The sequence below is a fragment of the Equus quagga genome, chromosome 7, assembly GCF_021613505.1.
Source record: "Equus quagga isolate Etosha38 chromosome 7, UCLA_HA_Equagga_1.0, whole genome shotgun sequence".
Lineage (NCBI taxonomy): Eukaryota > Metazoa > Chordata > Mammalia > Perissodactyla > Equidae > Equus > Equus quagga.
In genome coordinates, this window is record NC_060273.1 from 132,924,010 (window position 1) to 132,942,986 (window position 18,977).

Consider the following 18,977-nt stretch of genomic DNA (forward strand, 5'->3'; position numbering starts at 1 on the left):
CTCTCTGTGCAATGCCCGGGGGGTGGCTGCCTGCCAAGATCTCTCTCTCCCATCGTCACAGTCCCATGGGACCCAGGAATGCAAGACCTCCCTGGCCTCCAGAGCCAGGTGATCAAGGGGTGTCCCTTGGGCTACAGCAGCAAAACCCAGGGCAGCAGATGGGTGTAAAAGCTCCCCTCTAGGAGACACGGGCATGGCAGAGGGAGAGCTAGAGGATGGAACCTACTAAGGAAGAAAACAAAAAGGTCTAGAGTAAAAAAAAAAACAAAAAAAGATGGCACCTGCCAGCTTTAGCAAGGTAGAGGGAGCGCACAAAGATGGCACCCATGGGTTGGAGGGTAAAGATGGCATCCGCCAGGAAAATAACAAGTCTAGAGGTTAAAAAAAAAAAAAAAAGCATAGAGCAAAAAAGAAAAAGAAAATATATGGCATCTGCCGGCTTCAGCAAAGTAGAGGGAGAGTGATAAAGTGGTGCCTGCCAGCCCTCTATCCGTGAGAGAATCCCACAGGCCTGGCCACTCAAGTTGATGCTTTAAGGTTAGCAAATGACTCTCTTTCACATGAAGTCTGGCACTTTCCAAACGGCTGCTTCTGTGCAGAGCCCTGGGGTGAATCTGTGCGCAAGCCCTCAAGAGCTGTATCTCAGATCACTATAGCCCTTTGAATCTCATCAACATGAGCCCTGTTGGTTTTCAAAGCCCCATCTTTTGGAGGCTCATCTCTCAGGTGCAGGTCTTAAAAGCTGAGGTGCCTGATGTGGGGTATGCACACTTTGCTCCTCAGGGAGAAACTCTGGGTTTGTGAGTTTCCTCCCGACTGTGGGTCACACACTAGGGGTGGGGTTCACAGCGAGACCATGTCTCAGCCTCTCCTCCCCACCTTCATGTGGCCCTGTCCCCATTTATTGACGTGAAGGAGCTGTTCAGCTAGCTTTGGGTTTTTTTCAGAAGGAACTGTTCCGCACGTTGCTGTAGACTCGGTACATCCGTGGGAGGCCGCAAGTCAGTGTCTTCTTACGTCGCCGTCTTAGACCACCTCTCCAATTCTCATTAGTTTTTTTATTGTGAAATTCTCGTCCATTAGTTATCCTAACTAGGTGTTTCGAAAGCTATTAATTTTTGTATTAGTTTTTAAACTGACCACTTTACTAAATTCTCCTATATCAAATAGTTTTTCAATCAATTCTCGAGTTTTCTAGGACTATGAATATCCCCTGTAAATAATGATAATCTTGGTCCCTTCCCAATATTTACTACCTCTTATTCTCTAGTCTAACTGTACTAACACATACAGAAAAATCTTACACATTAACAGAAATAATGGGTGTCTACCATTCCTTATTTTAATTGATTGCTTTAGGAATTGCATTATTATTTAGGAATTGCTGCTGGTCTTTTCAGGTTAAGGACACATTCACGTATTTATATTTAAATAGTATTTTAATTAGGAATAGATGATTAATTTGATCAAATTGGTCACAGTCTCCATAGGCTTAAGAGATTTTCTGATTTTGAAATATCCTTGCATTTCTGGAATGAACCTCATTTGGCCACGACATTCATTTAATAATCTGTGAGATTCTATTTGTTAATATTTTAATTTAGGAGTTTTACAATGATGCGACACTCACCTGATACTTTAACACATCTACATTATAATAAGAAGCAGCTGGATTTTGCTCTGAAAGCTTCTTGAGGTAGATAGTAACAGCTTGCATGTTCATCCAAAAATCTTTTGTGTTAGAATCACACTGTGATGGATCACTGTATGTATAAGAAATATTTTTGTTATTTTATTAACTTATCTTTATCGTTTGCCACTGGGTAGTAATTTGGTGACCTGAGAAAGACTAGCAGAAATGAACCAAAAGGTGGGATGAGGGAAAACAAAAGTTAGGGGATAAAGAATGGAACGTAGCAGAACTTGTCTGAAAGATGAGAAGATGGAGAGCAGAGAAGGACTCAACAAAAACTATGACCACGACCCAAAATAAAACAAGACAGCACAAGGCTGTTTAATCACAATAGCTAGCTTTGGTATTGTCTTCAAATTGAAATATTATTGCTTCAAAGAAAGAAAAATTTCTTAAGAAGAAATTTCACCTTCAAAACAGAAGTACACAAACCTGAACACAAGCTGTGCGTTTGGAAGAATTTGCTCCAGTCTGCCGGTGTTTTTCACCCTGAAGCACAGCACGGCGGGAGACGGATTGCCAGTGAAGACTTTGATAACTCCACTCGGAAACGATATTGTCATGTCACCAGTGATCTTCACAATACACCTGAAAGAGGGGATTTTGAAAAATTTAAATGGTTTAAATAAGGTGCTTTCATCTCCATTTAGAGCATATTTGGTTTAAAAAGGACTTTATATATACACATGCATGCACACACACACACATATAAAAATCTTTTATCATAATTATGGATGCTTTATTTTTTCAATTTAATTATAAAACATGATTCTATGTGAAAGGGCCTCCTCATCTAGCATCATCTTTTCTTAGAATTAAACTCCCAACACAAGTGCAAGCACACTGATAATGTTCCTCCATCTGTTTGCTGAACCCATCCCCTGGCTGTGCTGTAAGGTCACTGCTTCCCTAGTACCACTGTCCCCAGCTGTAGGTATTTCTTCCCTCCAAACTCCACAAAGTCCTGGGCCTGATGGTGGCAGTGGTAGATGTTGTCTTTGCCCCTCATTGCCTCTTCCAATTCTACAATCCTTCTCCCTTCCTGAAACTTTCTTCCTTCCTAAAACGCCACTTGCTTCTTTTGGAATGCGTACCATCAAGACTACTACTCACTACCCAATCAATCCCTTTCAAGTCACCTCTAACACTCCCTTTCATTTCCTGAAAGTTTTAGTCACTGTCAGTCTGTCTCGGCACGACTACTATCACAATTTTGAGTGATTTCAACATCCACACAGATAATCCTTTCAATACTGTGGTCACCCAGTTCTGCAGCCCCTTACTGCCAGCGATCCTGTCTTTCAGCCCACCCTGGCCATGCTGCAGCCCCTCCATAACCTCAATTTCAGACTCCCCACTCCTCTCATCTAATTGCCCCTTCCTATTTTTCCAACTCATTCTGTCTAGTACTGCATCTCCGACAATCCCCCAACATCATAAAAACCTGCACAATTCATTGTTCCTACCACTTTGTCGCCAACCTTCACCCATTCCTTTGCATCCTCCTTTCCTCCTCTTGGGGTTTCCTGGCCCATCATTATATACAGTCTACTACACGAACCCTCCCGTGCTCCTCTTTCACTTGCCTGTGCCTGGATGGCAAAACACGGTCTTGGCTAAATCCAGCCCCCCACCTATATCTATACAGCTGAATGTGACTAGAGAACTATATCGCCACGCGGCTGAAACCTTCCACTGGGCCCTCAGTGTTACCTGGCAATTCGACTCCATTCCCTAGCTCTCTCCGTACCTTCTCCTTTCTCCTCTAACCTGCAATATTCCCTCCCCCAACTCACAGCCCATGGCTTTACTTTAAAATCAGAAAAGAACTTCTTCCTACTCTCACTACTGAACTCCTATTTACCCGACGCTGCGTCCACCCCTCTGCCATCCCTGCTGTGTGAACAGACGATCAGCCTATCACTTCTGCACTGAGGCTCATCTTCTCTCACACATGGAAGGACTTCACTCGTGCAACTGTCCCCTCTCTTTCCTGCGGTTCAATATTTTCCGTAAACACTGCATCTTTTCCCCTTAGCATACAGACATGCTGAAATGTGTTTTATCTTTAAAACCACAAAAACTAAAATTAATAAAGCCCTTCTCTGATTCTACCACCTCTCTCCGCTACCACTCCATTTCTCTGCTTCCACTTAGAGCAAAACATCCTGAAAGAGTTGTCTGCATCTGCCCTCTCCAGATACACTTGTCTACACTTGCAGCATCTCCTGCCTGAACCCCTCCAGTCAGGCTTTCCTCCCGACACTGCACTGTGGAGGAGGACCGATGGCCTCTGCATCTGTCCAGGGCCGACCTTCCTGACCTGTCAGCAGTCTCGCTCCGTTTCTGGGACACTGCTCTACTGGTTCTCTCCTCGCCGCCCGCTGTCTGCGGTCTCAAACTCCTCCGCTGCATCATTCTCATCTTCCTGCTTCTAAACGTGGGGGGAGGACTTAGTTTGCACCCGGTCTCTTCTCTACTCCCTAAGGCTCCTGACTTTAAGTATTATATACAAATTAACAGCTACTAAATATTTTATCTCTAGCCTGGAGCTATGCTCTGAACTCCAGAATCACGTACTCAAGTATCAACTCAACATCTCCACTAAGTTGTCTTAATAAGCACTTCAAACTCAGCAATCCACTCCCCCAGCAAATCCTGACAACTCTGCTTCAGAATACATTCAGCATCTCATGACTGCTCACCATCTTCTCTGCCGACACCCTTACACAAGCCACCATCTCTCACCTGGACTTGTGGTTAACCCTCTCTCTCTGCATCTACTCTTGCCCCTTCCAATTTCTTCTCCATACAGCAGCCAGAGTGCTGCTTCAAAACATAAGGAGCCTCTTTGCTCCTCTGCTCACTGGTTTCTCACCTCCCTCAAAATAAACTCGAAACTCCTTACCGTGGTCTCCAACATGCAACCTGACCCGGCCCCTCTGTGGATTTGCCTTTGGCTGATTTCCTCCTTGCTCACTCCCACTCAACAACATGCTGCTCTCGGCCTTTTTCTGAATATACCAAGCTTGCCTCTGCCTCAGTCCCTTACTCTCGCTGGAATGTTCTTCCCTCAGCTATGTACATGGCTTACGCCTCAACGTCTCACAAATATCTGCTCCAATTAACCTCAAGGAGGTTTTCTCTGATCATTCCATCTAAAACAGTAGCCCTCTACTGTAATTCTCTATCCACTTACCTTGGCTTATTTTCCTTCACAGCTATATTAATACCCCGACTTTTCATGCATAACATTATTCATTCAATATACATTCATTCATCAAATATTTGAGCACTTGCTATGTGTAAGACTCTGTTATAAGTGCCGAGGATACTTTAGTAAACAAAGTTCTCTCCAGAGAAAAAGGAATAAACTAATAAACTGTTTCTCTCATGATAACGCAAGCTTCTAACAGTCTCACATACAGTAAGTGCTCCAATATTTGATGAATGAACATATGTTGAGTGAATAATGTTACGCATGAAAAGTACCAGTGGCCATTCACCCAAATATCATTTTCTTAAAAGAAGGAGATTAAACTAATCCTCCAAAGTCTTGCATTTTAACATGCATCCTAGGTCTCCCTGGCAAACACCACTCTTTCAGCCAAGTATACAGCAGGCCAAGACTCAGAGTCCTGTCCTCATCTAGGTCAGCTGCCATCATCCTGCTCCACAGATACATCGAACAGCAGATGTGGCATAATGGTCATAAAGCCTAAACAAGAAAGCAAATAAACCGGGAAACACCCATCACTACTGCTCTGAAAGCCAATTCCAAAATGACTATATTTGATAGCAAAAAGCAGGTAAACAAATAAGAGAAAACTCTAATCTACACAGAATCAAAATAGAACTTAAAATTTACCACTAAGCCCCCTCTCCCCACATAACTCACACACACCCACACACACACACACACACACACGTGTATCTTTTTAAAACTAACTTGGTGGGATCTGCTCCTTTGAAGTAGGCATTCACAGACTCTGTAAGGGCGACTGCCACGGGTAAGGTGTCCTGACTTCCAAGGCTGACAGGGCTGGGACCTCGTGACACACCTAGAATACATACAATTCATTTGTTAAATCCTACAGAAAGACATTTATTTAATACCAAGGCAGGTGGATTCACAATGTTAGCTTGTCACAAATGACTCTATTACTGGTTTCAATGATGCCCCAAGTATAAGTCTGGAGGTTAAGAAATGGAGCATAAGTCATATTGGAACATAATAAAAAGGACAGATTCAACATCAGGAAAGCACGTCACACTGATTTTTCTTTAAAATGGAACGCCACAAAGGGTTGGGTTAAGAAATGTCAGAAGGAAAAAGCCTTTCACCTGAAGAGGTAAAATTACTAAAACACGGCTTCAACACCATCCAGATACTAAATTCTTTCAGACTCTACCAATCGCACACTGTGGGGCATCAAGGTAGATTTTTGTATTTAAGCTGTCTCCATCTGTTGGCTATTGCTAATGGAGCAGTGGAAGGTGTCATTATTATTATGGTAACTCTCTTACCTCCCCTTGTCTGATGCTAGTATCATTTTCCCACACTCCCTTGCCTCAATAAATGACTAATAACGTTATTTTTTTATAACATTCCTGACATAAAGTTCACTTAGATAAGACACCTTTAGAGTCAAATCATATAAAGGTCAGTGTTTTTAAAGGAAAAAAATGAATAATGTAGGTCAACATATAAAAATCTCTGAAATTTGAATGTATGCTTTTGTTATATAAGTGCTACACTATGTTCATAGCCATCAATATTTTTATTTCAGATGGATTACCTACAGTGAAAGACTGAGCTACTTTTGAGGTACCTGGAGTATTAATTCTGACAATTCCGGCCTTCTCTGCCTCACTACTACACTGAGATCCTACAAATAGTGATACAGATCTTTTGTTAGCTTTAGAGACCAAGAAGATTTTGTGGTATTGAAGATTTGGAAGGAATTTTGATCTCGAAGGTTCTTCATAGTTAGAGAAATAGCTCAGTGATTAAAAATACATGGAAACAAGAACTGCTGCTTTTAGGCCACTGAGAAAAGCAATCCCCTCAATAAGACAATTTAAAATTTTACATGAAAATAAAGAACTCAATAATATAAAAATTTATTCACAAAATCAAAATAGCTACTACTTACTAAATACTAATATGTGCCACACACTTTGCTAAGGAGCCATAAAAAAATGGTGTCTTTTTGAACCACAAGTAGTTTTGCAAAGTGAAAGCATACTTTGTGGGTGAAGGATGGGCTGGAATGATGAAAGGACATGAAGATGTGTCTGGAGAAGTGTTTACAACCCAAATCAGGCATGAAGGACCTTTAATTTTACCCTTTTGTCACTAAAAACTGCTGAAAATGTTCAAGAGAAACATGACTACATTTTTCATTTAGTAAGATCATTCTGAACACAGGGTGGACCCGAGACTGCTGGCAGGGATTCAACTTTGGATCAGGCGAGAGAGAGAAGTGAAAGATAAGAGCCTGATCAAGACACAGTAGTTTTAGAGATTTGAGTAAGAAAATGTTAAGTGAAAAAAGCAGACTTAGAATAAATTCACTCATTACAATTGTGCAAATACATGTTGTGCACTGGGAAAACTTCACTGTAAATCTAAATTAGTTTAATCAACTTTTAAAAAAATATATTGTTCTAAACTAGAGGGTCACTAGTTCAGGAAATTCAGGAAAGCACATTTTCAGAGAAAGATGAGGCTGTAATAATTTTTTATTAAAAGAAATTAGAGTCTCTTGAATGTGAAATTAATGTTTTCCCTTATATAATGCACACAAATGGATATGTACTGTGTCTGCTACTGATTTGACATTAAAAATCAAAAGAAACCTACAAAGTTATTCTTTTCAATTATCCAATTTGGGTATATAAAATGAGAATTCTTGAAACAGTTCCCTTGTAAATTGTTATGCCCATTATTGAAATATTGGCAAATAAAAGTACTGGAAAGTAGGGGAAAACCTCAAAATCCACTTAACATTTTGGCATATCCCCTTCTGTATTTTCTATTTTTGTTCTCTGTTCAAGATCATATTGCACATGCACTCTTTAAAAACATGTCTGACATAAGAAATATGTACTTAAATCTCTACAGAAGTCTACGTTTAAACTATACAGAATAAATCAGTTTTTAAAAATAAAAAATTCCTTGTGTTCTTTGTAAGGATAGCATGCACTCCAATATTGGTTTAATTGTTCCATATTTAAACAACTGTATGTTCTGCAAACGCAGAAAGCTTACAAAGTTGAAGTAAGGTAGGGCGCCCTCCTGTCCAGTCAATGGCTATTCTCTGGAATGCCTTAGGGCTCAGGAGTGAAAGCAGAGGTGCACTCCCAGCCCTTCCCGGCCTCTGCGCCTCTCATCTCAGCTCACAAGATGCACGGTTTTCACAAAGCAACCTTTGCTCTGGTAGTTTAGATACTACAATTTTTTTTAACTGACATATTCTTTCTACTTCTCTAATCACTTTTTCTCTGGTTCTGATAGCTTTAGAGATAAGATTTATTGATATTTCTTAATGTTGAGGAGAGAAGAAGAGGGAGATGAAAGATAATCCAAATATTGTATGTTTTTATAATTGAGGATTTGATATCAATGAATCCTATACAGCAACTGGACATAATTAGTACAAAATTGAGACAGTTAAACCTTAGAGTTATTCTTGATTTCTGAGACACCATACATTGCTGGAAAAGGAAAAATAGATCAAGTATTTTAGATATGCTTTAGGATCATTAGTCAACACATACATTCCCTTTTGATACAATACCTTGTGAAGTCTCACAGTGCTTTTCAATGTCAGAGAGTGTCCCAATCAAATTATCATCTTCTATCATATTTAAATAAAACAAAATATTGCAGGAAAAGAAAATATTTTCAAGAAACAAGAAGAATCAAAAACTTAAATCTAAACAGCTGAATAAGCATCATAGTAAAGAAAGGACTTTCTAGGTGAATTTTTTTTTTTTAAAGATTGGCACCTGAGCTAACATCTGTTTCCAAACTTCTTTTCCCCCAAAGTCCCCCGGTACGTAGTTGTATGTTCTAGTTGTGCTATGTGGGACGCCACCTCAGCAGGACTTGACGAGCTGTGCCATGTCCATGCCCAGGATCCAAATCGGCGAAACCCTGGACCACCAAAGCAGAGCGCACGAACTTAACCACTCAGCCATGGGGCAGGGCCCCCTAGGTGAATTGAAAGAACCTTTGTTGAACAAAATCCTGTCTGCATCATCATTCTCATCTACTTGTGGCTCTCCTATTGCCAGTCTTGGCTCAAACCAAAAACAAATACGTACCAACTCAATCAAAATTAGTTTCCATCACAAGATAATGGAAAAGAACTGATGCTAATTTTGGTTACCCAGACCACCTGCCTGATTTCTGATAGGACCCCTCTATTTTTTATTACTAAAATATGGATTCTGCAGAATCAACAATTAACAAAACCACATATACACTACAAACAAAATATAAGAATAAAGTGCTCATTATAGCAAACAAAAAGACAAACTTATTGATATATTCTGTTTACATAAAGTTAAAAGATGGGAAAAATGCTTTGTTCACAAAGATATATAAAATAAGATGCCTGGGGCTGGCCCCATGGCCTAGGAGTTAAGTTTGGCAAGCTCTGTTTCACTGGCCTGAGTTCAGACCCTGGGCGTAGACCTACACCACTCATCAGCAGCCATGCTGTGGTGGCATCCCACATACAAAATAGAGGAAGAATGGCACAGATATTAGCTCAGGGCAAATCTTCCTCAAGCAAAAAGAGGAAGATTGGCAACAGATGAACAGATGTTAGCTCAGTGTGAATCTTCCTCAGCAAAAAAAAAAAAAAAAAAAAGACACAGAACCATCACATTCAGACATTTAGAAATCAAATCATTTTTTATCTCATTTTAGGTTATATTACTTATGCCATTTTTAAAATGGCCACACACACAACTCTCCTGTGTGAGTTTTAACAAATCAAATTTGACATAATTAAATCAGCTGAATGAAAGCTGTGATTCTCAAACTCACCATGCATCCAAACCACCTTCTAAGACTGCTAACCCCACTCCCAGAGCTTCTGATGTAAAAGGTTTGCATTTCTATTAAGGCCCCAAGTGATACAGACAGATGCTGCAGGGCCAAGGAGCACACACTGAGCACTGCGGAATGATCTCAGTGAGCGCACATCAGAGATCTGCATCATCAACAACACACTCATTACTACTTAGGAATGGCAGCAATGATGGCAGTTACAACCATGAGAAGTTGCTGTTCCCAAAACACAGGTGTTTTGCTCAAGTGGCTTTGTGCTTTGTTTATTATTGTTGGGTCAGAAAAGTAATAAGAATGTGTAGGAAGAACTGGATAAAGGCGATGACAGAAAAAACTCTTGAGCAAAATCTAGATGCAATAAAATGCTGGATTAGTTTGGTGAGGTTTAGGTTTACACAGCTATGCCCTAATATCTACTTTTAAGTCTTTGTGCTTTAAATTTTTGTAGAAAAAAATAATACGTTGCAAGCACAAAACCCCTTTCTTTCTTTGAATCAACTGTTTTCAAAACAAATTTTCTTAGGAATGCAACTATCAGCTCACAATAGAAAGAACTGCATTATACTTTGGTCAAATACTTACACTGGTCAGCGGTTTATACATTTGCATTTTTAACAATGCTAACCATGGTTAAAATCCCCTTATTCAGATAATACAGACTTTGAAAGATAAAGGAAAATGTGGCTAGTTTGATGCCAGGTGTGTTTCCAGAAAACCAAAATTTCTACAGTTAAATTCTTTACCAGCCCATTAAAAAACTCAACACCACAACATTCAGCCCGATGATACCCTGGCTGGAACTTTCACGCGTCCTGGACGACGAGCACTCACCCACTGTTGGAGTGTTGGCAGCACTCAGGGAAGCCGCAGAGGAGATGGAGGAAGAGCTTTCTGCCCGGGCTAGCGGGGCGGCAGGAGGCGGGCTGGTACTGGAAGCTGCAGGTGGGCTGAATGGCCTAGGCTTGGAAACAAAAAGTTACTTACCAAAACGCTAAGGCAACAACTCCATTATCAGAAAAGAGTTTTAGATATCAGCTAAGATTAATTTTAATATACTAAACCAAACTTACTTATTGTGTTTCTTATAACAACTAGATGCCATAGGTCAAATCATTTTCAAGAATATATTAAGCACTGAAAAGGATATTTTAAAATAATGCTGTCAAGAGAAAACTCATAAAACGTTTTCTGTGCTTCAGAAAGTATGCTTAAGACAGATCCTCAGAAGTTAAATCATTAAACAGTATGAAGGCTTTTCACGCATACTGCCAGACTGCTTCCCCCAAGGGTTACTCCTTTCCCCCTAGGCCTACAGTGGAGAACACTGCTCTGCACCCTTGACAGCAAGGAACAGATGAGTCTTAGAAGAAGCGAAAACAATAACTTTTAAAACCTTTTAGCTAATTTGACAGACAAACAAAAGTGGCGTTCCCTTTTAGGAGCTGTCTGAATTAGCTGTGTCTGATCTAGTCCTGGCAGGGCTCTACCACATGAGCTTTCAATAACTTCTTGTTTTATTTGCTGAAAATATTTTCTCCCTAAGTACTGTGACCCCTCTACTTTTGGTGTTTAGAAATCTGTCCACATTTTCCTTTACAATCCCTTGTAATGTTTCCTCATTGAGAAAGTCTGCCCCATACAGAGATTTGAGAAAATCTTAATTCTACTCTTTTCACACTCTTCTAGTTAAACATAAATACAAAAAAAGATAATTCCAATTCATTCATCTTTTACCCTGGTGGATGGATTTTTTTTTCCCTTCCAAACTCCTAACTGTTCCAATAATACATTAGCAATACTTCCTGAGGTGTTTCACTTTTTAAAATAAGGCATATTTTGTTTAATTAAAAATAACCTTTCCCTGCTTATTAAAGTACTAAGTGAATGCAATATTTATTTAGTGCCTACTATGTGTCAGGCCACGGGTTAGGGATGAGATACGAAGCAGTGAACAAGAATGACACTGTTCCTGTCCTCAGTTACTTCAGAGACATGAAAAACAAACGGCAAACAAAACTCCATAAGCATCTGTACACTAAAATCAGTCAACCTCACAGCAGGAATATAAATTTACAGATATATACTTCTATAAAACTTAAGATTATACTGCCCAGGGTGTTTTACAATTAGTAAACCCCTGCCCCCTCACCCCAATTAACTATTTTTAAACTATTCAGGTCCAGAGAACGTTTTTTTGATAACTCATTATTATGGAAAGTAGGTTGAAAAAATACAGCAAGGGGTAAAACTGCAGCTGTGTATGTATACAGATCGAGGTGGCGCAGAACCTGAGCCAAACAAATACTGCATGCAACAGCTCATCAGGAACTCACAAGCTTGCAAAAGTCTTATCAACTAGTGTGGGGGACACTTCTCCTGTGGCAACATGGCCTCGTGACCAGTAATATGTGGCCATTTTTACAATGTACAATGTAAATTTTAGGAAACTTTTTTAGGAATTTTTTTTTAGGAAAAGGCAAAAAGCTCTTTTCTCAAGTGGTTTTCTTTTATTTTAGAATGGCACTGTCCAATACAGTAGCCACTGGCACTTTAAATGTAGCTAGTTCAAATCTGAGATGAGCTGTTGGTGTAAAATATGCAGTGGATTTTAAAGACTTAGCACACACACACACAAAGATTGTAAACTCTCCATAATTTTTATATTGACTACATGTTAAAATGATATTTTTATATACTGAGTCAAATAAAATATATTAATATCACTCTTTTTACTTTTTTAACGTGGCTACTAGAAAATTTAAAATTATATAGGTTGCTTGCATTGTATTTCTATTGGGCAGCACTGCTTAAAAACAGTGGTTCTCAAATATTCGCATGCATCAGAACCACTTGGAAGACCTGTTAAAACACAACTGCTGGGCCACTCTCCAGAATTTCTGGTTTGTCTGGGTTGGAGCCAGAGAAATGGCCTTTCTACCAAGGTTCCAGGTGATGCTAATGCTGCTGGTCTCGGGACCACACTTTGAGAATCACTGCGCTAGAACAATGAGGGGTTCTCTGTAGGAGTTGGGGAGGATGTAGTTACAGACCCTAAGAAGCGAACGCTCTCTAGAAAAATGCACATCCAAGCATGCAAGGACAAGGACACTCCAATGTACAGATGGAGAGAATTCAAATCCGCATACCCTTTCTGATGGGCAATATAGCAATAATCATCAAGAGTCTTAAAAATGTGCATACCATTTAGTTCTTGGATTTCACTTTTAAAACTTTTTTTATTTTACTAAGGAAATAACATCTGCAAAGAAGTAAACATAAGGATACTCATTAAGACATTGTTTATGATGAAAACTTGGAAATAAACGAAATGTCAGTCAAATTTCTAAAAACTTCTGGAAATGTAATGCTGACAGTGATGTAGAAGACAGAGCATTTACGCTCTGCAGCCACGTCAAGCGGTGCTCCCTGAGGCCCTCAGAGGATGGTTTCTAGAAAGGCTCAAGGCTAGGGCGGGGAGTGAAGGGTGATGCGAAGCATTCAACTATGTAAGTCCCACTTTTACGTACTTAGTAGACTTACAACTGAAAATTATTTGGGAAAGGATTCTACCATTTTAAAGAAGTTCGAAAACTATGGAATAATTCATGATATAAAAACACATTCCCAAAATATTTTCAAGTGAACAATAAAAAATATGTAAGGTATGACCTTGTATGTAAAAACATACACATGCCGTTGACAGTAACTTTCTGAGCAATTGCACTTGACACTCTTCTAAGTGTTGCACATACATTAACTCATCTAAGTCTCACAACCTATTATCATAAGCCCGTTTTACCCAGAAGAAAACTGAAACTCCGAATAAATAACTCACCTAATGTTGCTCAGGTGATTAGTGGCTAAGCTCGTGCTTTTAACAACCATATTTTACTGCCTCTGGATAAATGTGTATGCGTTCAAAAAGCAATGAAAGGATATGTATAAAAATATTAACAGTGGTTATCTCTGGGTGGTTAAATATAGAAGAATTTTTATTTTCAGCTTTTTCTATTTTCCAAATTTTACAACATGATCATGCACTGCTTTTGTAATCAGGAAAAAATTCATGTTATTAAGATGCGGAAATTTTTACATTGCTTAAGTAATAACCATCCCCTTGGCAGCTTGTCAGTCTGTCATTCCACCTCTATTAAGCCTGCTCATTGGGACGGGGGTGAAAGAAAGACGGCACCATTTCAACACCTGGTGTTCAAGCCTCTTCACTCATTGATGAAACACTCCATAACTATGTACCATGTGGCAGGCAGTATACAAAGTATTATGGATATGAAAAAGGCTAAAGCATAGTCTGGGGAGAACACACACAAAAAAACTATGTACAATGTGCCTTGTGCACTAAGAGAAATCTGAGCAGAGTTTATGGGTGTAAGGAAGAGAAGGATTAAACCCTGGGGCAGTCATGACCACGGAGGGCTTTGCCACAGTAGTGCATTTAGCTGGGTCATAAAGAAAGAGCACAGTTTCCTACACAGAAAACTGAGGGAGAACAATAAGAAGACATGGATGAAAGAGCACGATGTGTCTGTGGACAGTTTCGAGTGGCTGGAACCCAGGGTGCAAAGAGGAGAAAGGTGGACAGTCAGTCTGGTAATGCAGGCTGCTGAGGCAACTTCATTAAGAGCCTTGTACCTTTAGCTAAAAAGTTCAACCACATGGATTACGGGGAACCGCTGGAGACGTCTTATCAGGGGAAAGAGAAGATCCAACTCGACTGCTAGAAACTTACTGCTGGCAGTCAGTGTGGCGCTGAAGCACAGCCCAGTGAACCGGAGGCGAGGAGCCTGGGTGGCACAGCCTCACTCCAACAGGACCCGTGCATTTTCTTCTATTATTCGACAACTTGTGAACACCAATGCCTTTCCTCTCTCTTTTTTTCTTAAGCAATCATGTCCTTTTTACAAGTCAACTAAGTGATGTGGATGCCAGTTTCCTCAAGTAAACGTAAAGAAGGCTGGAGCGGATGCCCTCCAGGACTCTCCCGGCAGCATACTTGTACGGCTGAAGGACAGGCCATCACCTCTCCCTTAAGGTTTGACTTTAAGCAGAATTATATGAAAACTGCTTCTTAATTTTAAACAATGGGTACTGAATGGTATCTTTATAACGTGGCAACTTTCTTAGCAAGCCTCTTTCCTCCTGCACCACGTCTTGCTACACAGGTCCGAACCCTCAGATGATACAGGGAGGGACGGACATGTCGTTGGGAAACTTTTCTATACTCTGAAGACACGCGCAGAAAACGGCAACATTTAACTGTAAAGGGGCATACAGAAAAATACCATTTGCATCTTAAATCAAAACAGTTACAATTTAAAAACACCACCACCTGAGTACATACTATTTCATTAATGCCGCTGAGTTTGCCTGCAGTAAGCTTTGGTCTGGACGCAGGCCTTGGAGGCGGGACAATGGTGCCTACAGAAAGAGGAGTTGTGGGCCTGGCTGCTGGGCGAGAAAGAGAACGTGAAGAAAATCATTAGTGTGCAGCAATCCTTACATAAAGACATTGGAGGAACTGTTACGATTCAAAGCTCATTTCTCAGGAGGTTTTTTAAAATGTGATTATAGATATTTGTTGAAATACTGAGAATCTATCAGGTATGCTTTTTTCAAAGCTACCAATAACATTCCTGAAAAAAATCATTAACTTTTCAATAAAACTGACACACAGAATACAAATTGCATTCTTGTTTTAATTATTTATACATATAAAAAATTAAATCTGACAAATTATCCAGTGAGAATAAACCAATTTAAGGCCAAGATCTTCAGTTTATTGCCAATACATCTACTTTACAGACAGTAATGCAAGACCAACACATTTGCAGCAACATCTTCAGAATAATAACATGAACTCGAAATAAAACACCTTAATTAAACTTGTAATTTAACTTTTAAGTTGAACCACACTGTAACATTTTTTTGTGATAATTTAAAGTATTAAAAATATCTTATTAGTTTACTAAAATAATTTCCCCAAATCACTATAATTAATTTTTGGTGAGTATAGAAAATAATATCTTAACTTTTCCTAAATCCTGTAAAAATTCAGTGCTCACTGTTTTTCAACGCCATTTGCAAATTTTACAATTTTTAAAATCAGAAATACTAACCTCAGGATGCCTAATAAAAATAACTCTCTTCGTGGTAGAAATTAATGAATGAAATTCAAGTGTACATCATCAAAGGTTACAAATGTGTTAGCATAATCAAAGCAAGAGTGAAGAATGGAAGTAAATATGTTTAAATCATCTTTAAATTAACTAATTAAAATGACTTTCAAATCCCTTTGGTCCATTCTAAAAGATGGGGCTACAATTCAGACTGAAGAATATAATATGGATGGGAAGAAATATATTTCAGTAAGTTCTCTACATCACAGACAGGTAAAGTTAAAAACATGTGAATGGGCCTAAGTATATACATGGGGAAACGGACAGGAAGGCTGAGGACCGCTGGTCTGCAATGGAGGAACGGAGGCATGAGAGGAAAGAGCACAGAGGTGGTAGGAAGAGACCTAAGGAAAAGGCAGGCGTGAAAACAAATGTGTGGGGGCTTGGAACCATTTAGAAAGTGTATCATATGAAGGGATAAAAGATGCAAGCACAGTTCAGATTGCTTCAAGAAAACTATAAAAAGCTGATAATAAATCAAATGTAGATCGTAAGGCTGCTGCCTTCTTCCAGTCAGCACCAGTCCTCTCACGCTGCCCTCCTACTTTAAGCTGTCCACCAGAAGAAATGTGCACCAGCTGGAGGGCCATCACACTTCCCTGGGCTAGGACACATGTACTTTAAAGAAAGGTCCACTACCAACGAAACCAGCACTAACCAAGACAAGTCATTTTAAGCTGGCAAGAGAGTTAACACAGTAGAGACATTTACACCTGAAGCTTCGTTATCCATCACGTGGCTTGTCCAAACGGCATTTAGACTGACTCAGACCAAGCCTGACAGACCTGTTAAGTTCAGCTCCTTTAAATAATCAAAATTTGCTTTTTGAGGAAAGCTAACAACAATACTTAACACCACTGCTTATAAATGAATGTACTAAGTATAAATGAACACATTTATAAATTATAAATGAATCTATTGTATATGCCAATTAGGTACTGCTTCTCGAAGCCTCTGAAGGAGATTACTATGATTGTTTACATGCTTAAGTGTCTTAATTGTGTTTTCATTTGTGGTGATAGTAGAGGTAGAGCTCGCTTCTAAGAAATGTCTGCTAGGATATAGTATTTCAAGAAATATGAAGTGACCTGTAAAGTACAAAAGCAGAGAAGATGAGAGCTAATCTAGATCTGCCCTCTGACACTACCTGAGAGGAAGACAACGCATGCTTCCCACGCCATGCGTTACCTGAACCAAGGCAGAGCCTGTTCTGGCCTCCAGAAGTAAGGAGGAAGACCCAGAAGGAAATCAGCAGCACTGTTAGCTTCTTCGGTCATCATTTTTCAGGACATGTAACATGGGAAAGGTCACTGCGATCCTCAGAGAAGCAGCCGTTGGCAGATTTCTCATCCAAAGCATCAGGAAACCCAAAGGTATTTTGAGCTTTACAATAAAATCTCTGGAATGCCTTCTGAGCTCCACCCAGTGAGCAATGGTAACAAGTTCATCAGCAGGGGAAACCCACTGACTGTGCAACCACGAAGCAAAAGGAAATGTGTGCTCTCTGGTGGTGCTGTTACAGAGGGCAGGTGGAAGAGACTGGTGGCAGGCTTTCTAGACCTACAATCTGACCTGGTTTCAAGGAAAGATTCAATTATACATCCAGGCAAATCAGTAGGAGAGAAAGCAGAGTCCCTATTCTGCTCTTGAAGGTCAGCTGAAGGACAGGAAAGCAACTGAAAACCAGAAGCAAGAGGACAAGTCTAGAACTGAAATATAAATCCATGCAGCCAAACGGGTGCCTTGCTTTAGTTTAGTGTTATTTTAATTACGCAAAACTAGAAAAATGTAATAATACATGGAACAAGAGCATGAGCTCAAACTTTATATTAAATGAGGAAAACAAGTATAAGCATAAGAAACTTACAATGCATATGAGTAAAAGTGAAGGTCCAGAAATATATAAAGTCAGCATTATTCCTGTTTCCCAGAAGAGCAAAAAGCAACTCTAACAGCTAGTAAAAGCCTAAAAAGATTTGACAAGGTGTCAAAGTGACAGAGTTGTGTACATGTGTTACTCAACAAAGTGCCTGAGTGGCTAGTGATAAAACTTAAAACTGTCAGGGGAAGTAGGAGAGACTAAATCAGTTTTGGAGTTAATATTAGAAACCAGCCTAATATTTTTCAAAAGTTAACTCCAGGGACTGTTGTGCAGAGCACAAGTGCTCAACTAATCCACAGGCAGAGAAGAAACGGTCCAGACCAGCACTTACCAAAGAGGAGGGAGGGATGAGCTATTTATATTAAAATTTAAATATCTGTATAGAAACGTCTGTTTATAGTCTACACGGTAGAAGAGGCAACTGAAACTGCTTGTGTACCAAGTTCTGAGCACCCTTTTTAAACATCTAACAACACTGGAAGGGTTAACATATCAGTTGTTAACGGAACGGCTGGAGCCACTTTCTCAGACTGCTTTAGCTGAAAGGAGGCCACTAATGGACGAAAATGGTGAAAGGGACAAACGAGAACAGGGAATCATCTGACAACCTGGGCCTTGCTAAAATGTGAAAATGGGTGCTTGAGTAGCCGTTAAGATGAGGGAGAAGTGCATTACAAAGAGAGATGGAAGAAAATTTAAGAGAAAATGTCCATTTTACAATTTCACTTAGGGAGAGGCTTACAAAACAGGAGATCACGATAACGTATCCATCAGTTTGGTCAATAATTATATTCTGTTCAAGCAAAGACAAAAATTACTGTCTAACAGAATAATTATCTCTCTTCAACATCACTAACATGCTTTAAAGGGCAAAATAATTTATGACATTTTTCAGACTAGCTAGAAAGGTTTGAAAATGCATAGCAAAATCAATTTTTTTAAAAAATAGGAAAACGTTAATAAATGTTTTATCATTTCCAAGCTATTAAACACCAAATGACCAATGAATTAGAAAATACATTTTCTACCTGAAATTGGAAGCGATATGGGCAAAACATTCCTTAGACAGGTAGCAAGAGGAAGAATCTTTTTTGAAAAGAGAGAGATTATGCTAAAGAAAAC

General features: G+C 39.5%; 1 protein-coding gene across 1 annotated transcript in view; it reads right to left on the bottom strand.

The window, feature by feature from the left end:
• The window catches only part of FCHO2 (FCH and mu domain containing endocytic adaptor 2), a 114,255-nt gene that overhangs the window by 13,110 nt on the left and 82,168 nt on the right, over positions 1-18,977 (bottom strand). The window contains exons 20-24 of the mRNA XM_046667822.1: positions 15,139-15,245; positions 10,611-10,740; positions 5,643-5,754; positions 2,126-2,281; positions 1,631-1,763 (exon numbers count right to left, since the gene is read on the bottom strand). Of these exons, the coding sequence (XP_046523778.1) occupies positions 1,631-1,763; positions 2,126-2,281; positions 5,643-5,754; positions 10,611-10,740; positions 15,139-15,245 (638 nt within the window). The remainder of the gene's footprint in view (positions 1-1,630; positions 1,764-2,125; positions 2,282-5,642; positions 5,755-10,610; positions 10,741-15,138; positions 15,246-18,977) is intronic.